We start from the raw sequence: 26345 nt of genomic DNA, 5'->3' as shown, positions 1-26345 counted from the left end.
TAGTGCATTTTACAGTGCATGATATATATTCAGTGCAAATATATATTCAGGATCTCTGGAGTCCTAACAATATTATGTGGTCTGACAACTGCATCATTGCTGCTACAACATGTAAGAGAAAAAAACAAAATGCAAAAAGAAGAATATACAAGCATTAAAAAACGTGATATATTTTCATTCTAATGTAATGAAAAGATGTTACAGCTGCCTTGCATATTCTAGTATATTGCTTATACATAAAAAGAAAACAATATTTTTTTATATCAGAATAAAACTCACAGTTGTTATAAAGTAAGTCTACAAAATCTTGTTAACTGCATAGAACAATAAATATTAAACCAAGATTTCATATTACTTTGCTATGCTCTAACGGCAGGAGTAGAGATTTTAAAATGTCAAACACCCAATTTGGTTTTTATGCCTTTGGAAGCCCATCACAGCATACCTTATGCTCTTCTATTTGGCGCTTTAGGTCCTCTAGATCTGGACCTAAGGGCTCCAAATCAGTTTTCTTCGTCCTTTCCTCTGTTTTTGTCAGCCATTCAGCTAGCTGGGCTAGCTGCTGATTCTGCAGATCCATTAGGATTTTATGTAAACTGTAAAACAAAGAAAAAATGATTTGAATTTATAAGTGAAGAAAACAAGAAGAAACATCTGCCCCATATACTAACAGATTTTCACAAGGTTACATTTGAAGGCAGAATAGAAATATTTGCTTTTGAATACATGCTTTGAAAGGGGAACAGGCCCAGCCTGACAGAGTTCCAGAAGCATTTGGGGAATTCTCTCAGGCACTGGGGGTGACTGTTGGGGTGTCTGTGCAGGGCCAGGAGTTGGACTTGATGACCCCGAAGGGTCCCTTCCAACCCAGCACATTCCATAGAGAAGGTAACTGAAACTTTTTGGAAAGAGTTTTGATTTAGACAAATTGTTCTGAAGCTTTTTCTTTAGGAACTGATTACATCATATAATATTCTATCTGTTAAAGCTCTGTATTACAGTTGCATTTCTATTAGAGTTGGAGTTCAAAATTTCTACACTCTATTTTTTTAAAGCTTGTTTTATTCACTGCAAGTATTTTGAAAACTGCTCAAACAGCTGACCTTACCAGGCTTTTTCTAATTTAGGATATTAAATAGAAAAAAAATATTGTATTTTCAGTTCTTCAATGGAAAATGCTCTGAAAAATTAACCAGGAAATACTTCAGTTTTACCTAATCAAATTGTATAGATAGATCCAAAATGATCTGGCCAAAAATCCATGACAGATTTCCACTTAGACTTGCCTCTTTAGAAATTCTCGAACCTCTCCTAAATAAAATCTTCATCATCAGCATTTTAGGATTTCAGATTTGTTTTTTTCTATTTTTCTTTTGTTTTAAACTGGAAATAATATTTAAAAGATTGGTCAAAACAACCAGAGGACTCATATAGCATTGTTTCCATCCTAATCGCTCTATTAATTACAAATAGAGTACAGAAGGATGATACCCTGTTTCAACAAAGCCCATGGTTTTCAAGGGATTAGGGATCTCAGATCTGAGTCCTACACTTTCAACTGTGCATTTTATTGTCTTGATGTTCTAAACTAAGCAATTATAAAGTACACTGCTTCATTCTGGAGATATTCCTCTTAGCATTATATTAAATAAACTCTACAGAAGACCTGTTACAGTAAACTGAATTTAAGAAAATGGAAATATGATGAAACAAATATTATACATAATATTGACATTATTCTGAAGTAAGGAGCATAAACTTCAAAATTAAGTAATCACAAAACATAATCACAGTTTATTCCTAAAGCAAAAGAATGCTTCTTCTTTCTTACCATTCGCCAGGTACTTCCTTGCTTTCAAAATACTTTTATAAACATCTGATATGAGGGTTTAATATCTATTTATATACCTCAGGAGATTATCAAAACCTTTGTTTATAGTATGGCTCAAATAGTTTCAAATTAAAAAAAATGAATTGAATGTGTTTTAAAAGTTGTTGAACTCCCTATAAAGTGGTAAATTGCATTGCTTTTCTCTACAGTGACATATTTATCACTGAGATGCTTTACTATAGAGAATACTGTTTGGGAAAGGCCAGGAGGACAAAAAAAAAAAAAAAGACAGTTTTCCTTCAGCATGCTACTGCACTGCTTATTAGAAGAGTCAAATACTTTCAATACATAGTGAATACACAAGAAATCCAATCTGGGCTGCTTTTACACAAAGGTATTTTTATGTTCCAAACTTCCTTTGACATTCTGACCTCCTAAATCACTTTTTATAAGACCCTTTCATTTTTTATAGCGTAATTATCAGTATATCTTCCTCCTGTCCTTGTTTATTACTTGCTTTCGTTTTCCTTGGGCTGTAAAGTGTGGTACCTTTTTTCACAATTCCTATTACCATTACAGAGGTCAGACAGTCTTACTGTTCTCATCTTCACAAAAACCATCCCTGTTTGGCTAAAAGCGCCACTGTTGCCTTAGGGACAAGTTTACAGCAATCTGCTCAGAAGATTGTACTTTAAAGTAGAAGATGGATACTGAGAGTTTAAATTATGTATAATAACCCAAAAATATATTATATTGTGATAAGAAAACTTACTATACTCATCCAGCCAGTTTTTTGAAACACAGTAGTTTGACCAAAAGGCCAGAATTAACTATATCTAGGTATATCACTCCTGAGAAATTTTCTCTTGCCCTATCCCAAATCTCATTGAATTTATCACAGATTTCTTTTTTTGTATAGAAAATTAAATAGCAGTGCAACACTCTCCGTGAAGCTCTTATTAATCTTCTTCTACTGAAGTCTTCTACTGAACTCATATTACCCAAATAAGACCTGCTTTAGAAGACTCTAGGCCACTCAATTCCCCAAGCAATGACCTACAGCAGCAGCTAGGAGATGGGTTTAACAACTGGTGTTAAAGGATGTTTTTTAAGTAGAAAAAGTACCACTCAGGGACATAGTGACTTGCATGTATTGATTTAAATGAAAATAAGTATGGCCAATAAAAACTCCCTACAGTAAAGAATCATAGATTTTTTTTCTCTCCAAAAATATACTAGAACTAGAATAAGTTAGGTTGAAACATCTGAAACCAGGAACAATTTTATAGTCCAAGGAAGACAGAATAAAGGAAACATTCTCAGTACTCAGTAGCAAGCTGAAAAGAAAACAAATGTTTGGAATTGCTAAGAACATGTTGGAAGAAAGAGAGTTATGTCATGCAAATGTTAAAAATCACAGTTCACTTTTTAATACAATGGGCAAACCCCTCAACTCCAAAAGGCAAGGTAGAACTGGAAAAAGCATAACGAGGGGACTGATGAATAACTGAATATGTTCAGCATATATTTATGAAGAAAGTAAGAAAATATATACTATATCTCTGTATCCCGTAAACCAAATTATTCCCCTGTGGCACAATCACAAGCTTTTACATTTATGGAATTTCTTATACCCGATGGCATTATGTAAATCAAAATTTCAAAAACAGATACATTAATAATAAAAATTTCCAAATAATATTGTGAATATTTAATAGATTATTTCTCTACTTCTACTTGTAATTCAACTTTAAACTATAGGCCTTGCACTTTTTAAAATAGTGTAATTCGCACTCCAATAAAAGTGAGGTAGGTGATGCAAATTTTGGTTAAAGTGTTATCTGTGTCCAAGTTGTTGGTAGCTGCTGCTTTATGTGGCTTCCAGGCTCCAAACAACATACAAGGCTCAAAATCACTGCGCATCAAATTTCAGGTTAAAACAGATACAAGATGGAGTTTTGTTCACAGTGAAGGAAAATCCCAACTGTTAGTCAAGTTCAGGATTGTTTCAGTCAAAATTAATTAATTAATTATTATATGGTGTAATAACACCTAACATATTACTTACTTGCTTTGTTTTTCCATACTTGCTACCCTGAGACTTTCCCAACGAGAATTAAGTAGATTCATTTGTTCTTGGATTTCATTCTCTTCTTCATCTGAAAGTTTTCCAGTTGATAGAAGTTGACTTCCAACTTGCAAAACATTACCGACACGTCCTTGGTGAGCTGTTAACTCCATCATAAACCCCTGACAATTAAAAAAAAAAAATCCAGTTTTCAGTTGCATTTTTTGGAATGAAAGAACAGAATTGCACTGTTTTGCCAACATGATTTAAAACCTTGGTTTTAATTTTTTGAACCCCTCACCAAAACTTGTAACATAAACTGGAAATAAACACTTTCATTTTCTTCAAAGGGCAAAAAGCTGTTTTGTCTGGAGAGGAGGAGGCTGCAGGGTGACCTTACTGATCTCTTCAACTACCTCAAAGAAGGTTGCAAAGAGGTGGGTATAGTAACAAATGATAGGATGAGAGGAAATGGCCTCAAATTGTAACAGAGGATGTTTAGATTGGATTTTAGGGGAAAAAACCCATCTCCACTGAATGTTCTCAAACCCTGGAATGGGCTTCCAGGGAAGTGGTTGAGTTGCCATCTTTAGATGCATAGATGTAGCATTTAGGAGCATTTAGTGGTGGAATTGGCAGTGTTAAGTTAATGGTTGGACTTGAGGATCTTAAGGATCTTTTCCAACCAAAACAATCCTATGACTCTAGGGAAGAGTCTCCAGTTTACATTCTCTGAATCAAAATTAATAAAAACAAAACAAATCCCCCCTAAAAAATCAAAGGGAATAGAATAAAATAAATTTCAAAATATTAGTGTAAACACATACCTCATGGGTGTGAAACTGTTCTTTAACAACTTCTACGTCACTGGATATATCTCCTTGTGCTTGTAATGCATCTTCAGCAGAGAGAAGCCACGTGAGCACTTCTTCTAAAGCAGTTTGGTAGTTTTCAAGATCTCCAGCCCCCATCCGCGCGGTGCTAAATTTCTTTTCTTCAACACTTGCTAAAAACTGATCAAAACCAAAAGTATAAGAGCAATGAAAATGGCACCTACTTAGACAGTTCTACAAAGGAATAAATGGAACAACAATGTATTCTTAAAAAAAAAATATTAGATGGCTAATACATGGACGTACTTTGCAATACAAAATCAGTTAACTGACCAAGATCAGTTAAGATTGAGAGAAATAAAAAAATCTCATATTTAATGAGATATTTCACACTGTTATTAAAAATCCCTATCAAGTGTTCTGAATAGTGAATAATGAAAATAATATTTACCACATATTTAGAGAGGTATTTACCACAGAAGCTCATAAAATGATACATGCAAAAAAGTAGCAAGTTACTTTCTGACTTTGAAGAGAATCTATGGAAAACATGACATTTAAAAAACCCAAACCTTTACACTACATGCAATGCTAGGCTTGAGCAATCCACAGACACATATTTTGTGAAAACCCTTCTAGCAAGCTGGAAAAGCTCAAAAACTCATGCGAAATCATAACTTTTTAAAATCAAGCAGAAGTGTATTACTGTTGATTTCTCTTTTCTGCAAAGGCCAATCTTATAATTATTTTTAGAAGCCAAGTCTCTTATGAGAACAAAAAATTCTGGTCTACTGCATAAAGTCAAGAGAAATCAACAAGTACTCATTGATTAGTATAACAGTAGAAAACAATGACAGAAGAGAAGAACAAAATGCACTTGCTACAGAAGATACCATCCCATATGTTTTTCAAAAAGTTCTGAACAAGTTTAGCTAGCTTGTCAGGAATTTAATCTAAAAACAAGGTATACATACAAATAAGCTTATGCTTCCATAAAAAAAAATATACCAAGGCACTTAATGTTTTTATACTTGGCAGGAATTGTTCCTACTGACAAATTTGTGCCAATAAAATGCTCCAAGCAGCTAATAAAGCCTTTCATTGGAGTTTAGAACTGAAAGTTAAAGTTTATCGTTAGAGCCACAAGCAGGAACACAGCAGGCTCTGAGTTGGAAGGGACCCAGAGGATCATCAAACCCAACTCTTACGTGATTGGCCCATACAGGATTAGAGCTCAACCAAGTGAGCTGACTTCAGGGAGTGCAATGCTTGCAATGTAATAATTAAAAATGAAATTTTCAATCTTTACAACAACAAATGCATAGATTGAATAATCACATGAAATTTATGCAGATCCCTAAATATGTGTTAGGCTAGGTAATAGTCATGACTATCACCACTTGTGTGAGAAACTACAACAGTCAGTAACTGAATCCTCATAAGGAAAACCAGGCTTGAAAATCTGATGAACTTTATAGTGTGGGTCGTGCTTGTTTTCTTGTTTTCTTTTGTTTGGTTTTTTTTGTTTTGTTTTGTTTTGGTTTTTTTGGTTTAAAGGAAGTAATATATTACAGAAATATAAATAATGAAGCACAGAAAATGGCTGGCATTTATCCCTTCAGCACAAATTAATTTTTCACCTGTGTAATTCTAGATTTCAAATAATATACAATGCAATAAGAAATTGCACCCAACCACATCACATTTCTGCAGCAAGATATATTTTTCTCCACTGTGGAAAGGGATAACTTGATCAGTGCTTTTCACAGGTAATAGTTTTTTTTTTTTCCATAGCAATACTTCATGGTATGTATTCATATCTATTACAGTGTAAAAACAATGCTTTAACAGTTGACTGAGGTTAGGGATATCATCTTTGTAGAGATCTGTGATAATCTATGTTGTCTGAATTTGTTTGAAAAATCTTCTTGCTCTAGATTAGACACTGAATTGTTTCATGTGTGACAAGTGTTTAACTAAGGACCTCCAACAACACATTGTCTGAGGAACAGCTACCAAGTATTTTTCCTAATGATCAGCACTTTCTCTGCTTTCTCTCATGCTAACATAAATATTATACAGAAGAGCACTGAAAAATCTTGGAATCACGACATATGAAAAAAAATGGTCCCTAGACCAATTTCAGATCTGTTGTAACATTTCTTGAAGAAGTATAAAAACCAGAAAGATAATAAAAATAGAAAAAAAAGAGTTTCTAGACAGGTATTTCAAATTGTGTTCTCAATCAAAAAAAAAGGGGAAAAAAAGGGAAACAAAGGCTATTTTCTGACATAAGAGAAACAGAAAAAGACTAAGAGAAAAATACATAAGTATAGAATTCTAAAATTGTAACACTGTAAAATGTCTTCAAGGATAAAAAACACTCCTTGGAGGCAACTGTTGTTTTTTGACTTGTCAAAAAATACATATAAACATTGTTATATCTCATCTACTACTTCGGTCAGTGTTGTTTTCTCTCCAAAAGATAACTGGCCATCCTTGCTTATCTTGCATATTGAATGAAAAACAGGTATCAAATCAGTGGAATTAGCTGTAAATGGAACATGAAACACTTAGAAGGGGGCAACTACTGACCTAACACTTATGGCATAATCTTTGTATTAAAAACCAAAACCAAATTAGTGTGTCAAAGATCATTATACCCATTATTCATCCCTTAATAAACCCCAAAATTAATTGTGAAGATCCTACAGCACTAAGAATATTCCCTAAATGAAATAATCCAGATAAGACAAACAAGAATGGAAACCTCTGATACTTATAATTCACACTGGTAGGCAACCAAACAGCACAAATTATGAGTGTTCTTGTTTATGAATTTATATGAAATCTCTTCAAAATTCCTAAAAAAGTAAGAAAAAATATAATTTTAAGATGTTGCATATACTACATGGATAGGACAGTTATTAATATGGATATCTGATATAAGTTGTGATGGCTGTTTCTAACCATATTTTTTAAGAGAATGAAAAACAATGAGGACAGGCTCAAGTCAAATTTTTATAGTCATATAATGCTAGGAAGGCTATTCTTAGGGAAAAAAGGTGCCTAAATATGAATACAGTTTCATTCTTAAATCAAAACCTATTCTAAATAAAGTATATAATGAGTATGCAACACAAACTTGATTGTCTTTAGTTAGAGGAAAATAGAGTAATTCACTGAATAAAAACTTCAACAAAATCTCATTGTGGTGGTGCATCCCTCCCTTCTCCTTGGGCTGCACAATCATCTCAGAAATACATGTAAGCCTTGGCCTTGAACTCATCACAAATATTATCTGTTCCCATGAAATTATGCTGGCTAACGAGCCAACTGTTTCTTAATGAACAGTCTCAGAAACTCATTTTTCTTGCCTGAACTAATGAAATAACCTGAGCAGAACAACAGTTTTGTTGTCCAACCTTTAAAGAAATTTACTGGCCCAAATTGTGGTCGAGATGGAAAGTTACTATGACTAAAGCCAATTGTCTTGTGACCCTGGAAGTAGTAGTCCTAATCTGAGACCTGTTGAGCTCTCCAGGACCACAGCAGGACATGGACAGCAGCCTCCCTCTGCAGGTGAGCCCTCCCAGAGCCAGCAAACTCCCATGTTTGCTGTACTTGGGAGAGTGCTGACCAACACCAGTTAAAATGACATGAGACATTTAAATGTTTAATGAACACTGCAGCACTGTAGCTGGAAATCAGTCAGGCAGTCCTCTCTCAGACTGTTTTAAAAAACGATCAGACACTTTTGCACATAACAATCCTGGTTGTTCTTATGGACTGATGTAAAAAGAAAAAAATTGCTCTGGACCCATATTTTGTCTTCTAGACACTTATTTTTTCCTTCCTTTGCTTTCTGTTGCACATAGACAAGTTATACCTAGATAAAACAATGGGAGCTTAATCTCTGTACTCCCCACCATTCTCTGCTTGAGTGTGGGGGCTGAAAGACCCCAGGGACTCTGAAGATTTAATTTAAAGTATAGTAAGTGAAAGTAAAAATCCTCTGATCTTCAGAAGCTTGGAAAAAAATTAGCTATTCCTGGTAAATATATTAATTATTTCACAGAATTTAAACCATGAGCTTGTAGCTCCTCCAAGGTGAGAAAATGAGGGGACAAAAGTGTTCCTCACCTGTTATTGCATTATCTTCCTAAAGGGAGGAGAAGGATTAGTTGTGTGTTAGCAAATTCTCAAAGAATGTTTCTATTAATACATAAAGACTGATTCTGAGTTTTAGAAATTAGTTGGACAGCTTTAGAAAGTAGTTTTACAGGATATCTTTGGGTTTCATTCCAGCACTGTTATTTATATTATGTATTTCCTTCCTGCAGAAGCTGCCTGTCCCATCGTTAAAGAATGTGGCTCTGGACATTTAAAGCTTTTAAACTCAAAGACATAAAATTTTAAAGAAATATTTTTTATTAAAGGCCAATTTCAGTTCAGAGTATCTTTCTCATTTTGAACACCCCCTTTGCAGGATTAGAGCCTCAGAAAATAGTTCACACTATTCACTCTCAAACTATGACTTCTATCATCTAAGAATGAAACCACTGCTTATTTTTTGGTTCCTCAAACTTTCTCATTACAAAATCTATTTTATGTGTCTTTGTATTTCCAAATTATGACTGTTAAAATGTTAAATAATAAAATGGTCTCTTCAACAATCAAGATTATGTTTTCTCAACAGATGAGTCCAGACAGAATATTTCAGTAATTTCTAGTAATAAAACTTATAAGATAAATTGGTTCAGACCACTTGTTATTATAATGTTAACAATTTCATTGTTCTAAATGAGGCTAGCACTTCCATTTTATTAAGTATTTAAAAAATATCATTGTAAATGAATGTAGAGTATGAAAGGTGGGGATTTTTTGTTTGGCTTTATTTTTTGGGTTTTTCTTGGGGTTTTTTTGTTTTGTTTTAGTTTTTTTGGCTTTTTTTTTCCTATTTGTCTGAAAATCCACACAGGTTTGGCCTTATGATAAATCTGAAAAATTGCAGGTTTTGCTTGCTCAATTGAGACAAGTTACATTTTTAGGACTTGATTTTCTCTTTGATTCTATTTCTACTGCATATGTTTCCATGTGGATGAATTGACCTGTCCTTGCAACTGCAGTTTTGAGATGCAGCAGATTATTAGGTCATTAAAAATCAATGGAGCTTAGGCAATGTATATGCTGAGGAGAAAAGGCAGAGCCAGGCAGTACTGATGAAAGTACATTCATTACAAAGGAAGGAAAAGGTTGGAACTATTGACAGGAAAGCGATAAAACAAAATTACAGCTGGTACAAACAAAGACTAAAAGAGACAGAGAACTTATTGGCATTAAAGCAAAACGTTGCACCTTGGGGACTCAAGTGTAGAAGTTAGCTTAAGACAACTTAAGACGGTGAAAAAAACCTGCAATCAACTGGCTTGGGGAAGAGACTAAGACTGGAAATAGTGAGAATAGGTAAGATGGTGCTCAGACATAAGAGACAGGAATCAAAGCTGCCCATAATTATCAAACATTCTAAAAAGTAAAAAATTTTTCATTTTGCACACATGGTCAAGTGAGTCAGTGCTTTGCAGAAAGATTTTCCCCTTAGCTTGCTTTCTTCAACACACCTGCACTTGGAAAAATATCAAAGCATGTTTTGCTTAGTAGCTACTTGACTCAAAGTGTATCAAAACATACTGCTTTCATAAAGTCTCCAGGGAAAATTTTCAGCCTCTGTTTATTTATGGGTTTTAATTTGTTGAGTTTTGCTGCTCATAAAATGTATTGCTGTTTGTAGCACTGCTGATGACAAGACACCAGTATTTGCCTCTCTAAGGAAGGCACTTCCTATTCAAGCAATTATGAACCATGGCTCTGACCATTCAGTCACTGACTGTGACTGAATTGAATTACTTTCACCATAAACCTACAACAAAATTATGATTTCTTCCTGTTGAAAGGGCTCGTCTACCCATCATTCTTCAAACCTTCCCTTTCCCGATGGAAGACCTGGGAACACTTTAAGGGGAAGGGTATTTCAGGCACTGTCATGTCACGCAGTAGGCTGTGAGATCATTGACCTCTACATAATAAATAAATTAGACCCCACTCTACAAAAAGAAACATGAAATTTTCACCTCAGGATAAGTTTTCAGTATTAACTAATGACCCTTCTCAGAACTCTCCAAGAGTGAATGGTAACCGGGTCCTGATGAAATACTGCAGGTTAAGAAACCTGGGGCCTTTTCCCAGTAGTACTACCAACAATGTAACAACTCCGGATCAGCAGATTCAGCTTATTTGAGAAATTCCCAGAGTGTTTTGTGCTGTCACATACACACAGATGAAAAAAAGGCAAAGGTAATTTTATCCACCACTGATTTTCAGACCACCTTAAAATTTGAATTGGGGTCACAGAATAATTCAGTAGCATGAAAAATACGCAAGACTGAATAGACAATGGCCATGCATTTTTAATTTCAATTTTTAAAATGCAAATTCCAAATGTTGTAATGACTAAAGTAACATCCACTTTGAAGGAGACTGCTCTGAGAAAGACATTTAAAGGTCTTTAAAGATGTTTAACACCTCTTCTAACCTAAACCATTCTGTGAGATGTTCTATGTTCTAAATTGCATTCTCAAAACCTCCATGTGGAGAAAAACTATTAAAAATATAAACAGAAAACCTTAATGGAAAGAGGTGAATTATTTCTTAGCCAAGAAAAATGCAAATGGATTGTCCAAAAATTTACTCAATTACTTTTTTAGTATGCCATACAGGAGATTGAGATAGAAATATAGACTGCACCCCATTTCTCTCTGGCAACAGAGAAATCAAGAAAGGTATCCTGCTAAAATACAACTAGAGATTTCAAGATTAAAATTACAGAAATGCAGGCCAAAAGCAAAAAGTGGGGAAAAAATCTAGGCTAGGTGTTTTTTTTTTTTAATGTTTTTTTGGTTTTGTTGTTGTTGTTGTTTTGGGTTTTTTTTTCTATTTTCACATATATTTTATAGTGAATTCTACAACCTTATAGTTCAAAAAACTATGAAAATGTCTGAATGTGGTTCTATCATTCTGGAAGAAAAAGTAGCCTTCTCTTTTCATCATCCCATTCAGTTGTTATTTCTTCCTTTTCTTTCTCCCTATTCTCTCTCTCTTCTGCTATTGCTGTCAGCAAAATCTGTGTTATCCCATAGCATAAAAGACCTTCCCATCTTGTCAAAAAATATTTAACTTCAAAACTCTTTTTATATTTTCACATAGTGCAATATCAAAATGCCATCAAAAGCATCAACAGCCTCAGCAATTAACTTCAACAAGATACATCTCTAAGATAATTTTTTATTTTGAGAAATAAAGATTCTGAGGCAAGAGCCAATTAGTGGATATACTACACAGTTTCTGCAAAGCTGAGGTCGAGGTCCTGGAGATTTCAGAGCATTCAACAGCATATGTTGAATTGTGCTATTAGAGTTGGAAGGAATTATTAAAATAGGTGGTTTTGCAATGTCATCTAAAATTTCAGTAGTGAAATTTGCTTGAATAAGATGAATATCCCATTCATGGCTCTTATGCAGTTTATCCATTTTGTATTTAAACTCTCCCAAAATGTATTTTAGTTTCTATTAAAGAGGTTCTCCTTCTCCAGTGGAAATCACTGCAATGAATATGTTTTCAATTTAAAATTAAAAACCAACCAAAAGGCTGTTACAGAAAATGATCAAGTAATTTAATATTTGGGTTTTGTTTAATAATTCTGTAGTGTAACTACCTTTCTTGTAGCTACATGCTCTGAATAATAAATCAAAAGCTGTGAATAAGTCAAAATTATAACCAATCATATCACAACGGGGTTTTTCTCCTCTCCTGAATGCAGAGCTTCAGGTTTATAAATTGGGTATTAATACAGAAAATACTAAAATACTTCCAAAAGATAAGAATGGGAAGTACAAAGAAGTCCCCCTGGAATACTGAAAGCTATATAGAAAACTTTCTTAAATGCTTACAGGGAGCAGTAAATGTAAAGAAGCACAGGATAAAAATCCACTGAGGACTTTCAAATAAAAGATGCCATCTCCAGGTCAAGAAATTTCTGAGCCACAAATCAGTGGAGAATGAGTAAGTGAGAACACTCAGATGTAGTCAGATCCAATTACTAAAGAAGTGGGCATAAACCAGTGAGTTACATGCTTCTAAATTCCCATTATAGAGACTATGTACAACTAATATGTAGCTTTGTAGATGCAAAATTCCTAACAGACATTAGTAATTCTGAAATTGGTAGCTTAAAAAATACATTATAAATGTGCTGCTTCAAAATCATATTCTTATCTTTACTCTTTCTTTCTTTCTCAATACTTGTTTCATCTTCCCCTTTCCCCTTTGCTTTGCTAGTTGAGATCTAGTGAAAAGCAATTTCTCAATTCTGGAATTGCACACTTGTTGCGATTTATTTATTTATTTACTCATACTACATTCTTCTAGAAATAAATTAACTATTTTTGCTCTTCACATAATTACCAGAATGTTGAAACAGAATCTCCAAATATTTTATCAAATACCTTTTCCTGATATTGCTGATGTAGCAGGAAAGAATTATAGGTGCCTTACAGGTTAAATTTTTCCAAGCAATATTATCCTTCCCCATATCATATATAAATGTACTCATATTCACTAAAATATAATGCATGGTTCTAAGCTGTAGGTATTAAATAGCATATTCATTGCAGTTGCCATTATGTATATTCATAGAAAGGGGAAAAAAAAAACCAGGAACAAGGTGAACGAGTGAAAGGAGAAGTTAAAACTGAGAAAATTAGGAGGCTGAAGATGAACGAGTTAAAACTTGGTTTAAGCCCTCATTGCAGAAGAGAGTGATTTTGAGACTGAATTTAAAAGGGACAGGAGAACCACGAAAAAACGAGAAGTAGCAAAAGATAGCATGGCATAACAGAGAAAGCATTTCCTTGGTGACATAGGGAAGACACAAGAGCACTGTGATTAAGAGTGTGAATAGAAGTAAATGAGATCAGAGTAATACTGAAGGTAATTTTTAGGACCAAAGACATTGGACAGAAACTGAATGTATTCTGGAAGGGAGTAGTCAATTACAAATAGACTAAAGGACACTTTTAAAAGGGTAATCTGTACCGAACAAAATGACATTGAGGGGCTGGAGTAACATACAAGACACTGTGGAATTGTACTTTGTAATTCATTTGGCAAATGAAATTCAAGTGGGAAAACTTATGCAAACATGTAGTCATTTCTTGTTATCAAACCTTAATATCTTTCAGAATGGACAAAATAGTGTAGAATCTTTATTTTTTGATCCTACTGTTAAATTCAAAGCCAGGAAGTGCCCTCATCTCACTGACACTCTTTGACTTGCATCTCAGTTTGCTACACTCTGTATGTGATGCTCCTAACACAATCATGATGTGTTTATTTTATTTTATAAAGCAATCCTTAGAACTTATCTCCCTCCCCTTCTCCCTTTTCTGGTTTACATTTTTTGCTTGTTTTTCACAAACAATATAATTATTTAAAAAATTCTTTTGTTGGTACTCCAGGAGCAATGAATTAGAATACAAAATAGAGAAAAATCAATATTAGATTTGCTTTTTTTTATTCTGTACAATTTTTATATTTTTGCTATGTCTTATTATTCTTTCAGGACTGGAATTTTTAAATACATTTTCAACATCTAAAAAATTGTTTGTTACACTCCACCCCAAATCTATCTTTATTATAAAAGGTATTATTTCTTCCTTCTTTTCCCTTAGCTCACGGATTACCACAGGCTAACATAACTTTATAAATAATATCCATACAAATTATTAGAAATGTTAGAAAACTATAAAGCAAAATTCTTTTATACAAATGTATATAGAGACAGATGCCTTTGCTGTAGGAAATAAACATGGAAAATCTACAAAGATTTTCTTTTCTATACTTGGATCTACAGTCTGTACATGCAGACCAAAACTAAGAAATATACATTGCAGTATCTTAGAGGGAGAGTCTTCTACACAAGCAAAACAAGGCACAGCTTCTATTGTATCAAAATCATTGAGGGAAAGAAAGATATCAGGATTTTCATGATCAGTAGAGATCAGCAATCCGGCCTTCCAAATGTCACTGCTTCAGGTAAACATGCAGATTTCCCTGCCATACAAATGTGAACTAAAAAACAACCCACAGCACTGCCTACAGACCCTGAATACAGACAGCTCCAAAGGTACGGTTAAATAAAACAGGCAAAAGGGAAAATGGTTATCCACTATCTCACAGAGCAATGGTTTAGGCAAAAGGACATTCCAGAAGCAGAAACTCATATTGGCACTGCATGGGAGTGGGGAATTAATTGTTCCTTCACTTCTCAAAATCAATAGAACCATTTGTAACACACCAAAAATATTTTAGATTTTACAATGAAGAATATTACATGCACCTGGGGCACAAAAGTTTTCTCCACAGAGGTCTTAACACTTTTTACAGAAGTAAAACATGAAGCTATTTCCTCAAAGTTGCAGCTGCACTTGGGCACAGGCATTTTAAGGGCATAATGCAGATTCTGCACACATTTTTTAAAGCTATCTTAATTTAAAACCCTCATCGGTTTTATTTTAGCTCTATAGAATTCAACAATGTGATGGTGTAAGATAGGACAGGAAATTTAAAAGTATTGTAATTAAAACTCAATGACTTTTAATTGGAAAATAAAATCCTTAATGTATTCATAATATTCATATATGTTTAACCACCATATGTTTCAGAGGTAATCCTCTGAAAGCCATTGCACGTTAAAGTGAGTGTATCCTGTCATACTGCAAAGAAAGTGAGAGAAACAGGATGAAACTTTTGGGGCCAAGGGAGCTTTTCTCATTGATGAGAGCCAAAAAAGCCATTGAGAACAAGGAGGTTCTAAACTAAACTTTCTCTCCTGTTCCTGAGAATAGGAGTAAAATGTGCTGCTGCTGCTACATCAATATTGTAGGATTTCTTTGGATTAGGGGTTTGGGGTTTTATCTCATGTTGGTAATAATTCTCAGTGGGACAGACAAAAAATTATTAGGCTAGCATACAACCAGACAATCTCATCTTTGATGTCTTTTTAATTTTACTAATGTCAAATCTAGATAAATTAATAAGTAAGAAAAATTCTTAATAAACTTAGATTTAAAATAAAGTTATACTATCTAAAATGATGATGCAAGACTTCATACTATTGAGAAGTTCACATGCTATACAGAGATGAGCAAATTTTTAACAATAATGCTATTTGTAATGATGCTATAATTTTGTCTCTAGAAAATTACTTTAAATTGCTTTTATGTGTAAAACTGTCCTGTTGATTTGAGAATTTTTTCAAAAGATATGAGTTCTATATATTTTTTTCATTTCAGAGGTTTTAATAGGTGTAATGAAAGAGTACAAAGAGTTAGTTCCTTGCTTTCTATATCTCAAGCTAAATTCACTTTTTTTGTGTGCATAAAGTGAAAGGCCTTTCTTAAGTGTTTGAAATGGGGATGCGTAAGTACTTCAAATTGTACCAATCCTCAAATTACTTCAATTTCAGTCCTCAGATTAGGAAAAAATGAACACCAGTCTGTTTACCAGTAAGGATTTTCATTAACATCGTGTCCTATGTTTTACCTTGCCCTTCCTTTGCATCAAATCCATTGCTGATACAAGCAATTCTGCACTGTTGCCCAAAATCTACAGGCCAGAAGGGGGATTCAAATTTACTAATGTACTATTTTACATACTGTGGATATAAAAAAATTAAAATGTTCACAGTAAATGAATATGTGTCCTTATTTGCTGTATCTACATCCATCTTTAACAAACCTTACACATACTCTATGTTCAAGAGACTCAGCAGCACAAAATTACTTAAAAGAACATTTTAAAATGTTATCTGATATATCTTATTGTAGGCTTTGAACATTAAGCTATTTAGCAACCATAGAAAAAAGGTTTCTTTCCAAAATGAGAGGCAAAAATAGTTGAAACTGCAAAATTCAGTGAAATTAAGTGAATCTCATTCATATTAACAAGGTTTTAAATTTGGCAAAACCAGATTTTCAGTGCAGGTTAGAACTTTTAAAACAGACTTTTCTAAAAAAGAAGCAGCTGTATAACTATCCAAATTTGAAATTAAGAAACTCAAGTGTGCGTTTCAAAGAAAAAAAAACACACAAAAAATACCCACAAATAAACAAACAAACAAAAAAAACCCCACAAACAAAAAAAACCCCCACAAACAGATGGAACTTAAAATAGCACTGAAGCTTGTTAAAAACACCTAAAGATAACCTGTAAGAAAAAGCCAGTCTAGGTAAAAGTGTGTTCTTGAATGTAGGTACAGTTGTCTGTTTAAAAACATATTCACAAATAATGTAATCAGGAAATGACTGGTATAACATTTCCATGTTTGTAATAGGAAAAAAATATTACAGAAACCTTCCACTTTAATGCAAATCAAGTTTAATTATTAGAAAATGGGGTTTTTCTTAAATATTTCCAACCAGTTATAGGTACACTCATGATTTTGCCATTATCCATTTATTCAGTTACTGCATTCAATCTGAATATACAGCAGATATATTTTATCTAGGAATTTTAACTTTATGAAAAACATGTTACCTTTTCTTATGAGTCAGTAAGGAATACACTAACAGATCACATGGGAAATTCCATGTTACATTTCCAGTGCCCCTTGTTAAACAAGCTTTACAGCTGTTTTAAGGAAAAAATTAAAGTGGATAAAGTCCTACATAAAAATAAAGGTTTCTCTCATATGTTTTAAAGTCAATTAAAGTTAAAAAGGGATGGGAAAGTCAGTAAGTAATTCCTTTTTTATGACAAACTAAAGAATTGTCATTACCCATTAGAGGTGGGAAAACCTCCACTTTCACTAGTGAATGTGAACAGGAATTTGTACAGGGATTAGAGAACTGTGCAAAGATGTTTGGACCAGAGGCAGCTGAAAGCCTGAAATTGCACTTCTGAGCTCCTGGGCTGATTCCTGCCAGCTACAAGCAGCTGGGACTGGTTGTAAATTTTGCTAACAAATGGTCTAGACATGGTTTAGCATGCTCTAAATCCTGCCATTATTGAAGAGGCAGAAGACAGAAGCACTCCTGGTGAGGCTCATCATGAGTTGTGCTTCTGCCTAGAGACTGTTTAGACTGGGAAAGCTGCATTCTCATGGCTATGCAAAGATCACCTGCTGACAAAAAGAAGCATCCTGAAAAGAATTTGTGTCAGGGAAGAGAATGGGATTTGGAAATAAGGTGGAAAAGATGCTGACTAGAAGAAAGATACTGTAAGTCAGAGAATTAGAGAATATATGAGATCGGGATGGATTGGTTCCATCTCTCTGCCCCTCACAGGGCTACAAAAACTTATATTATATAACTAAGAGCAACATCCAGGCTCTGCTTGAACTCTTACAGGCTATGGCCGTGTCACTGACCATCCTCTCAGTGAAGAGCCCTGTCCTCATGTCCGCTCTGAACTTCCCCTGATGCAGCTCCATAGCATTTCCCCCTGTGCTGTTGGTAGTCAACAGACGGATGTGTGGAGACAAGTAGCAGGTGATACCTAAAAATTTTGGGCAGTAATGTCCAACATCTGTAAATGCAAAGCAGTGGCAGAGCTCAACCTGACAGCTGGACCAACAGCAACCTCTCTGCCCCAGCAGGGAAGTTGAGATCTCATGAGCTCAGCTCTGGGGCAAACCAAATGAATGAGTGTGTGAAATAAAGCAGGCTAAAAGCTCTGATATATTGGAAACTAGATCCACTACAAGTTATCACTTTACCCATAAGAGTACTAACATTTTTGAAAACAAAACCTCTTGAAAAAGAATCTACAGTAAACATTCAAACAAAACAAAACCAAAAAAAACCCCACAAAAAAAAACCAAAAAAAAAAAAAAACCAAAAAAAACCCCCACCAAACTAAAACAAAACACACACACAAAATGAGTTAGAACTGCTGCTGATGGCTACACACAAAGCAGTGACAGGAAACAACTGTCATCTTGACAGACCTCCAGGCTCAGACAAGAAGCCATCTATTTTCCACACTGTTATTGAAACTATAAAACATATATAAACACACTTGAAAATGTCTGCTTCATCATTTTTCAAACTGTTCCTTGAACACATGGCATCCAGGAGAGCGCCCTAAGAAATGCAGAAGACTTGCACTTAGCTTGATTTTTCCATCTCTGCTTTTCTTTGTTCTGACCTCTGATGGCAAATTTTGCTATTTTATTATGCTTATCCTGAACCCTAGGGATTTTACTTAGCTCTACAGAAACAGTTCCTAGCTTTCTGAAAGTTTCTATTTAAATGAGAATACCCAGGCTAACACCTGGGACTATTATTATACTCATTGCCCAAATTATATCCATCATGATCTAATAACTAAATGTGCAGATAATTCAGTATTTCTGCAGTTTCCCAAAATCTACTTTAAATTATGCCATAAATCCCTTCAATGCTGACACAATTGGATATTTTATGTGATAAGGATCTCATTTTAGAAATACTACTAAAATTTGGAACTAAACTTTTATTTGGCTGTACTTAACTGTCTTCTGATGCCTCTCCAAAAGAGGACTACACAATAAGGTAAACAGGACAGTATTTAGATCACAGCTTCTAAGTAAAAAAAATGTCTGGTTGAGTACAAAGGAGAGCAATAAAGCAATCCTGTGATGCTGTACCACTAAGTTCTGTGGCACAGACGAATCCTGAAGAGTCCCAGAAAGGAGGTCTCACAGCAGTTTGGAAGAAGTTAAATTGTTGGCAGGAGACCAAGAGTGAGGCAAATTAAGGGTCTAGAAAAACCACCATTCTGGAGGGCAAGACTGCCAGAAGAGTTCTGTGCTGTGGGAATAAATTCTACTTAATTTTATAAGGAGCTTTTAGTGACTTTTCAAGTTAATTATTATAATTATGAACTGACCAACAAAGTGCCATTCAGCAACTGGGTAAGATTCACATTAAAAAAAATCCAGAAAACAAGAAAACTGCATTATAATACTTCTGAAAAACACAAGTAATGACTGGATGGTCAGGAGTTTCTCACAAACTAATAATGACAAGGTTGAAGCCTGAGGTGAAGCCTCTAATTCTTAGGACTCAAATCACATCATTATGTGCCAGCAAACACAGTCCCTATTTACCACTGCTTCATCTCAAATTATTTCAATTCAAATACATTGAAGCTTGTCAGTTTAAAGTTTAAACAGTAACTCTGCACACAAACTTATTTCATACAATGTGGAATGAAGAAAACATAACTCCTGCTAAAAGAACAAAAATCAACAATCATAGAGATCAGTGGGCTTGATTTTTCATAGATAATTTAAGGCAGTCAAACTCACAGACTCACCTTTCTGACAGGACCTATCAGAAGCTTATTTACAGAAGCACCAGTCTCAGAATACCCCCAGATTTTGCTCATCCTCATTTTTTTCAATGTTTATATTTTCAGCACTGTTTTTCCAATAGGAATAGAGGTTGCCCTCATTCAGTTTCCAGGTGACACCAAGCGGGGTTGGCATATTGATCTGCTGGAGGGTGGAAAGCGCTGCAGGGGGATCTGGACAGGCTGATTGATGGGCCAATTGCATGAGGTTTAACAGGCCAAAGTGCCAAGTTCTGCACCTGGGTCACAACAACCCCAGGAAAGTCTTGAGGCTTGGGACAGAGTGGCTGGAAAACTGCAAAGAGGAGAAGGAGCTGGGGGTGCTGATCATGCAGCTGAACATGATCCAGGTGTGCCCAGGGGCCCAGGAAGACCAATGGCACCTGGCCTGGATCAGCAATAGTGTGGCAGCAGGACCAGGGCAGGGATTGTCCCCCTGTGCTCAGCACTGGTGAGGCCACACCTCAAATCCTGTGTCCAGTTTTGGGCCTCTCATTCCAGGAAAGGCATTGAGGGGCTGGAGTGAGTGCAGAGAAGGGCAGCAGAGCTGGGGAAGGGTTTGGAACACAGGTCTGATGAGGAGCAGCTGAGGGAGCTGGGGGTGTTTGGCCTGGAGAAAAGGAGGCTTGGGGAAAACCTGGGGATCTTATTGCTTTCTACAACAATTTGAAGAGAGTTTGTAGTGAGGTGGAGGTTGGCCTCTTCTCCTACACAACAAGTGATAGAAGAGGGGGAAATGGCTTCAAGTTGTGCCAGGAGAGGTTCAGGTTGGACATAGGGAAAAATTTTGTCGCTGTAAGGGTTATCAGGCACTGGAACAGTTTGCCTAGAGAAGTGGTAGAGTCACCACCCCCAAGGAATTTAAAAGACCTGTAGAACAAGTGAAAATTAAAGCAGTGAGATAGGAGTTTTGCCTGGGATCAATACTAGGAACTGCTCTGATAAACCAAAATGGAAATTAAACACAGCATTCTTCTCGGTCAGGTGTTCAATGAGATAAATCAATAACACAAACCCCAGTGCTTTCCTAAATATAAACAGAAGACAATGAGTAATTTTAAATTAGGATTTTGAAATGTTTCAGAAAATTACTCGAGGATCCTTTTATTTGTATATTAAGCTGAATATTTCTAAGTGGAGCCTTATTACAGGAATACATAGAAGACAAAATACAGACCTGCAAATTTAGGCAAGCCTTCTGTAATTGCCAAGCACTAACTGCCATCCAAAAACTGCCATAAAAACTGAAAACATAAATATTTCCTGTTGGACCTTTTTTTAGTGTTCATTCAGGAAATTCAAAGATTCAGGTTTCAGAAGTAGATTCTTGACCCAAGATTTTCATAAGTTTATGACAACTGTCTAAGTAATCAAGGTAAAGGAGGAAAACCTTTCTTGAATTTTAGCAGAAAAACTGTTACTTGTGTTACCTCTGGCATTTGAAAATGTTTCACTGGTTCAACCAGAAACAGTGAAGCACTGACTGAACAAGAAGGCACTGAGTGAACAGGTTGGCAGAGCAATGATTGTCCCTGAATTTGAGGAATGTCACAGTTAAAAATAGCAAAACTTATCTGACCACAATTTGCACAACGGAAATACTTGCAAGGTCTTGCAAGTACCCTCCTGAGTGACAGAGTAAGAATTCAGAAAGGAAGGGTGAATTTGAAGGCACACAAGTTGTGAAGCTGCTAGGAAGAGTGAGGATGAGGAAAGAGAAATGAGGTGAAATGTGACATAAAAGAAAAGACAAGGGTAGAAGATAGAAGAGAAAGAACTTTGACAAATTATGGTGTGAAAGGAAATGTTATTCCTTCTTGCCAATATGGAGCACAGAGAATCACAATTCATCTCTCTTACAATTTCTGACAACTGACATATGAAGCAAATTAATGCCATGTATCAAAAGCCATATTTGGTCAAATTTGAAGGATCATGATCAAAATCTTTGGAAGAGGTCATATTTAATTATGATTTTTTTGGGGAAATTATAATATTCAAGTCCTGTAACCTGAAATTTTGCAGAGATTGAGAAAAAAATAATGATTCCATGATTTTAATAGAAGACCAAAACTTAGTGAAAATTGCTTCTGTATGACAGCACCAAAAATATCAGGGAAATTGGCAGGCAACAGTCAACTAAATCTAATAAACTTTTCTTTGATAACTAGATGGAAATTAAAGTCACCTCTTTAAACTTTACAAAATCCAAGAGAAAAAAAAGTTGAATTTCTCCTGATTTCTTTATTGCAGTCCCCTAGAGAATTAGATTTTCCTGAAAAGCTTAAGGCAGCTGCATTATTTATAATGGTATCCAAAAATCATAATATAGCTGGCAGAAAATTGAAATGCTACTAAGAAACGAAAAGGAAATAATATTTTTTTTATTTAGTTAGAATAGATGGGATTAAGTTATACCAGCCCCATGTATCTGTAGAAAACATTATGAGCCACTATTTAACCAGCATTATAAACTTGCTTTAACAGGTAACAACAGCTCTTCCTTAAGAAATACATAGCTGAAGGCAAAAAAACCACCACTGATTAATAAATCCATGCATTGATTTGGGATATTAATTACTATATATATATAATTACTATATATAGTAATTAATTACTCTATAGTAATTAATTACTACATATATAATTTCCTTGGTCGTTTTCCCAAAATAAATCTTAAGTAAATGCTTTCCATTTGTTAATATCTGTTGTGGCTGCAGCACAATTTTGCTCAGATTCTGGTTAGGTCTTCAGCTCCTGCCATATTGGTAGAATTATAATATATTGTATTAATTCTTGCATGAAAATGTAGTAAATGAAGCTTCCAAATTCAAGAAGAGATCTGAAAACTGGAATGCAAGATGAGGACTGGATAACCAAATTACATCTTAGTAAATTTCAGCAATCATGCTTTGTGTAGAAATGACTTCATTTATTTCAGTTTATACATTACTTTTGATGGTGGAGGTGCTGAAAAACCCTGCAACTGATCACAATAAAAGTACCTGAAGAAAAAGAAAAAGATCTATTCTGTATAATAACTTTTCATTACTCTAAAATATCTGTATAGTGTCTAAGTAGAACAAAACAATTGCAATTGCTTTAACCATCTTGTTTCAAATCTGTGTAACTCACCACTGCAACACATTTGATGTTAGAGTAATGTAGGCAGGGCTCATGTTTGTGTGCACACGCTTTCTGTCCTGGAGTATTTAAAGGAAGTCATTATTCAATAAAATACCTGTCACTTGAACAGTAGATTTGAATATGGTGTTGAGTAGAAGTATAATTTTGCAATAGATTTTTAGATGTTGGACAGAATTAAGTACCTAGAGGCAAAGTCAAACTGTAGCACCACATACACAGAGATCTTTTCTCCCTGAAGTAATGAAAGGAAATCACATTGCAGTACACAATATGACCTTTGGGTCTCATACTTGTCGGAAGTTATAAAAATTCAACTACTGAAATTCTCATTATAAGGATTACTTGAAACAAGTTTTATTAAACCACCCCAGCTATTTAAAGGTAAAAATAAAATAAAACAAATAAGTAAAAATCAAATATAACCCCTTAACCTCAGTACCAGCAAGATGCTATTTGTGATAAAAATTGCCAACTGTTGTAATCTAACAACACAGGGTAAAATTTAATACTTGTTTCATCTTTTTTTCCAACTACAGTAACCTTCTGAGAAATGCCATCATTAACTATTTCCTTTAACAGGAAGGGTAAGAAAAAGAGGGAAAACCAATGGTTCTTTTTTTCTTTCTATAACTGAACCTGAGGCTGTAATGTAATAGATGCCAAATATGGCTTATGTTAGATTTGTTCTTCTAATACTTTTTTAAGCCAATATATGTGCTATTTAAAAAAAATGGCTGAACAAAGAAGGATTTATGATTCTGAAACAGCAGTGCTTGAATGCTCATCCCCTACAATCAGCACAACAGCTCTTGCCAGCCATGCAGAAATATACAGGAGAAAGTAAACACTCAACAGAAAAAAGTCCTGGAAAAAGCAGGTCATTAAGATCACATAGAAGCAAAGTGCACGAGCTCTTTCACTCCAAGCACGAGCTTAACAAAACAACTCTCTCAAAAAATTGCAATATTGACAGACCTGTGGAGGAACTTGCCTCCTTTTTTGGTCAGGGGTTGTGACATACACCGCTTGTGCGTACGCGTAACTTTTGAACCGCGGTTTAGGAGAAGGCGAAGGTCCCTGGGGTACACTGACTGTGATCTAAGAATAAATTAGAATGTACACATGGGTAGGAGCATGGATTGTAGAAGTAAGTATTGATTTCAAGAGCAACTGAAGAAAAAGAAGTAGGAAGGTCATTTTTCAAGGACAGTGTTGGCATTCAGCAGGCAAAATGGCATGGTATTAAGGAAACCTCTCATTTAATCTGACACCCTTTCCAAAAGCAACAAACTGTCAGGACTCAACACCAGCAGAATACCAATGTAAAGTGAAGCTTTTTTTATAATTTACAAGCAGAGGCTCAAAAAGCAAGTGATCTTTTGTCACATCTTGAATAAACAGAGCCAATCTTTATCTGCTCAGTACTCTAAAAGAGAGTGAGCATCCCATACCCAACATACAGGTTAAATTCAGACAATTAAACTAGGCCTAAAATGCACTAAACAGTTCAACAGAGGCTGTCTGATGGTTTTAGTAAAAACAAAAACTGACATTGCAATCATAAATAAATTCCAATTATTACATGAGTTTTTTGAGAGGACAACAGTAAACTGAGAAGAGATTATTTTAAAATGCAGGTCATCTTAAATAAAATGCTAAAAAATTAAATATGTATCATGACTATGGATAAACACCAACATCTCTAAAAAGGTAAAGATGTTTCTATCTGCTTTTAAATGTAAGCCTCCCCAAATTTGTTTCTCCTTGATGTGTCCTGCAGCCATCAAAATGCACAATGCTGGACAACTTAAATGCAAAGCACTTACTTGCTGAATAGTAATTTTTAAAACAGTCTGGTGTGAGATGAAAACCAGTATGAAAGTACATGCAGAGAAGTACATCTGACTTGCCTGTGGATGAGACTTTGCCCATTATACCCATGGGGTTTTTGTCTTCCCCTGCCCATTTAACATCAGACTCATGGGGTAGGCAGGGAAACAACCACTTTAGAGCAGCAAGGTGAAAGCAGAAAAGTGAAACTCACTTCTTGTGAAAAATGCTGTTCGTGTACTTCTACGTGCTCTTCTCTAGTGATCCTTGTGTGCCGTGGCAGCATCTCCACCTCCCTGATGGCTTCCATGCTGACTTGCTGGGGCAGGGCTTGAAAGAGTGAAGTCACATACATCAAGATGGACTTTTTATCTGGATAGGCAGTTGCAACATCTGGAAGACAAATTAACATGTGCCATTTCAGTTTCCACATTCCATATGAGAAATAGCCAATTAGTTTAATGGAAAGTTGATAAGTTAATGAGCAATCTATTGTCCACATGAATACTCTAGAGACTAATTAGAACCTTACCATCAGTTCCAAAACTGCAGGATAAACTTGCATATCAATTAGAAGGTGCCAAAGTTTATACAGGTAATGTTACCTCATTCAGCATAAGCTTCCCATCTATATTTCTTGTGTCAAAATGCAATTTTTAACACTGTGATCCCCACTGAGCAGGACTAGACATAGGAAAAAATGTATTTGCTTGTCCTATATAAATACTGCAATTATAAAAAGTAAGGAAAACCTCATTTTCTAAGTCATGCCTTTTACATTCTCCCCACATCATTTAGCCACTGAAAGCAACAATGATGTAGGGGGAAAAAATAATTATCAGTTTTTCTTGTGAATGAATTCATAAGAACCCAAAATTAAAGTCAAACTACAACAGAGCTACATAGCTTTTATGTTCTACTTAGTCTTGCATTCTTCATGAAATCTGTGGAACATCAAAGGAATGTGATATTCACAGACAGTAAAATACATAATAGAAAAACTCTTTTATTTTTTTAAATAGCCCTGTAAAATCTTTATGTCCTTTAGCAGTCAGTACAGGAAACTTTGCATGAACACAAAGACTATTTCAGCTTTTGCACATAGCCATGTTATACATCAGCAGGAAAAGCACTTTCCCTGACTCAACAATTCCAGTCAATAACGATTTGTAAAAATGTAAGGCAT

General features: G+C 34.9%; 1 protein-coding gene across 7 annotated transcripts in view; it reads right to left on the bottom strand.

Moving 5' to 3' along the window:
• The window catches only part of DMD (dystrophin), a 1148514-nt gene that overhangs the window by 701696 nt on the left and 420473 nt on the right, over positions 1 to 26345 (bottom strand). For 6 of the 7 annotated variants that reach the window (XM_030961382.1, XM_030961390.1, XM_030961407.1 and 3 more), the window contains exons 8-12: positions 25374 to 25552; positions 24305 to 24427; positions 4727 to 4912; positions 3900 to 4081; positions 446 to 596 (exon numbers count right to left, since the gene is read on the bottom strand). In XM_030961382.1, the coding sequence (XP_030817242.1) occupies positions 446 to 596; positions 3900 to 4081; positions 4727 to 4912; positions 24305 to 24427; positions 25374 to 25552 (821 nt within the window). The remainder of the gene's footprint in view (positions 1 to 445; positions 597 to 3899; positions 4082 to 4726; positions 4913 to 24304; positions 24428 to 25373; positions 25553 to 26345) is intronic. The other variant, XM_030961415.1, reaches the window with a different exon arrangement.

The sequence above is a fragment of the Camarhynchus parvulus genome, chromosome 1 (assembly GCF_901933205.1).
Source record: "Camarhynchus parvulus chromosome 1, STF_HiC, whole genome shotgun sequence".
Classification (NCBI taxonomy): Eukaryota; Metazoa; Chordata; class Aves; order Passeriformes; family Thraupidae; genus Camarhynchus; species Camarhynchus parvulus.
The sequence above is the reverse complement of the archived record's forward strand: the minus strand, read 5'-3'. Positions and strand labels throughout refer to the sequence as shown.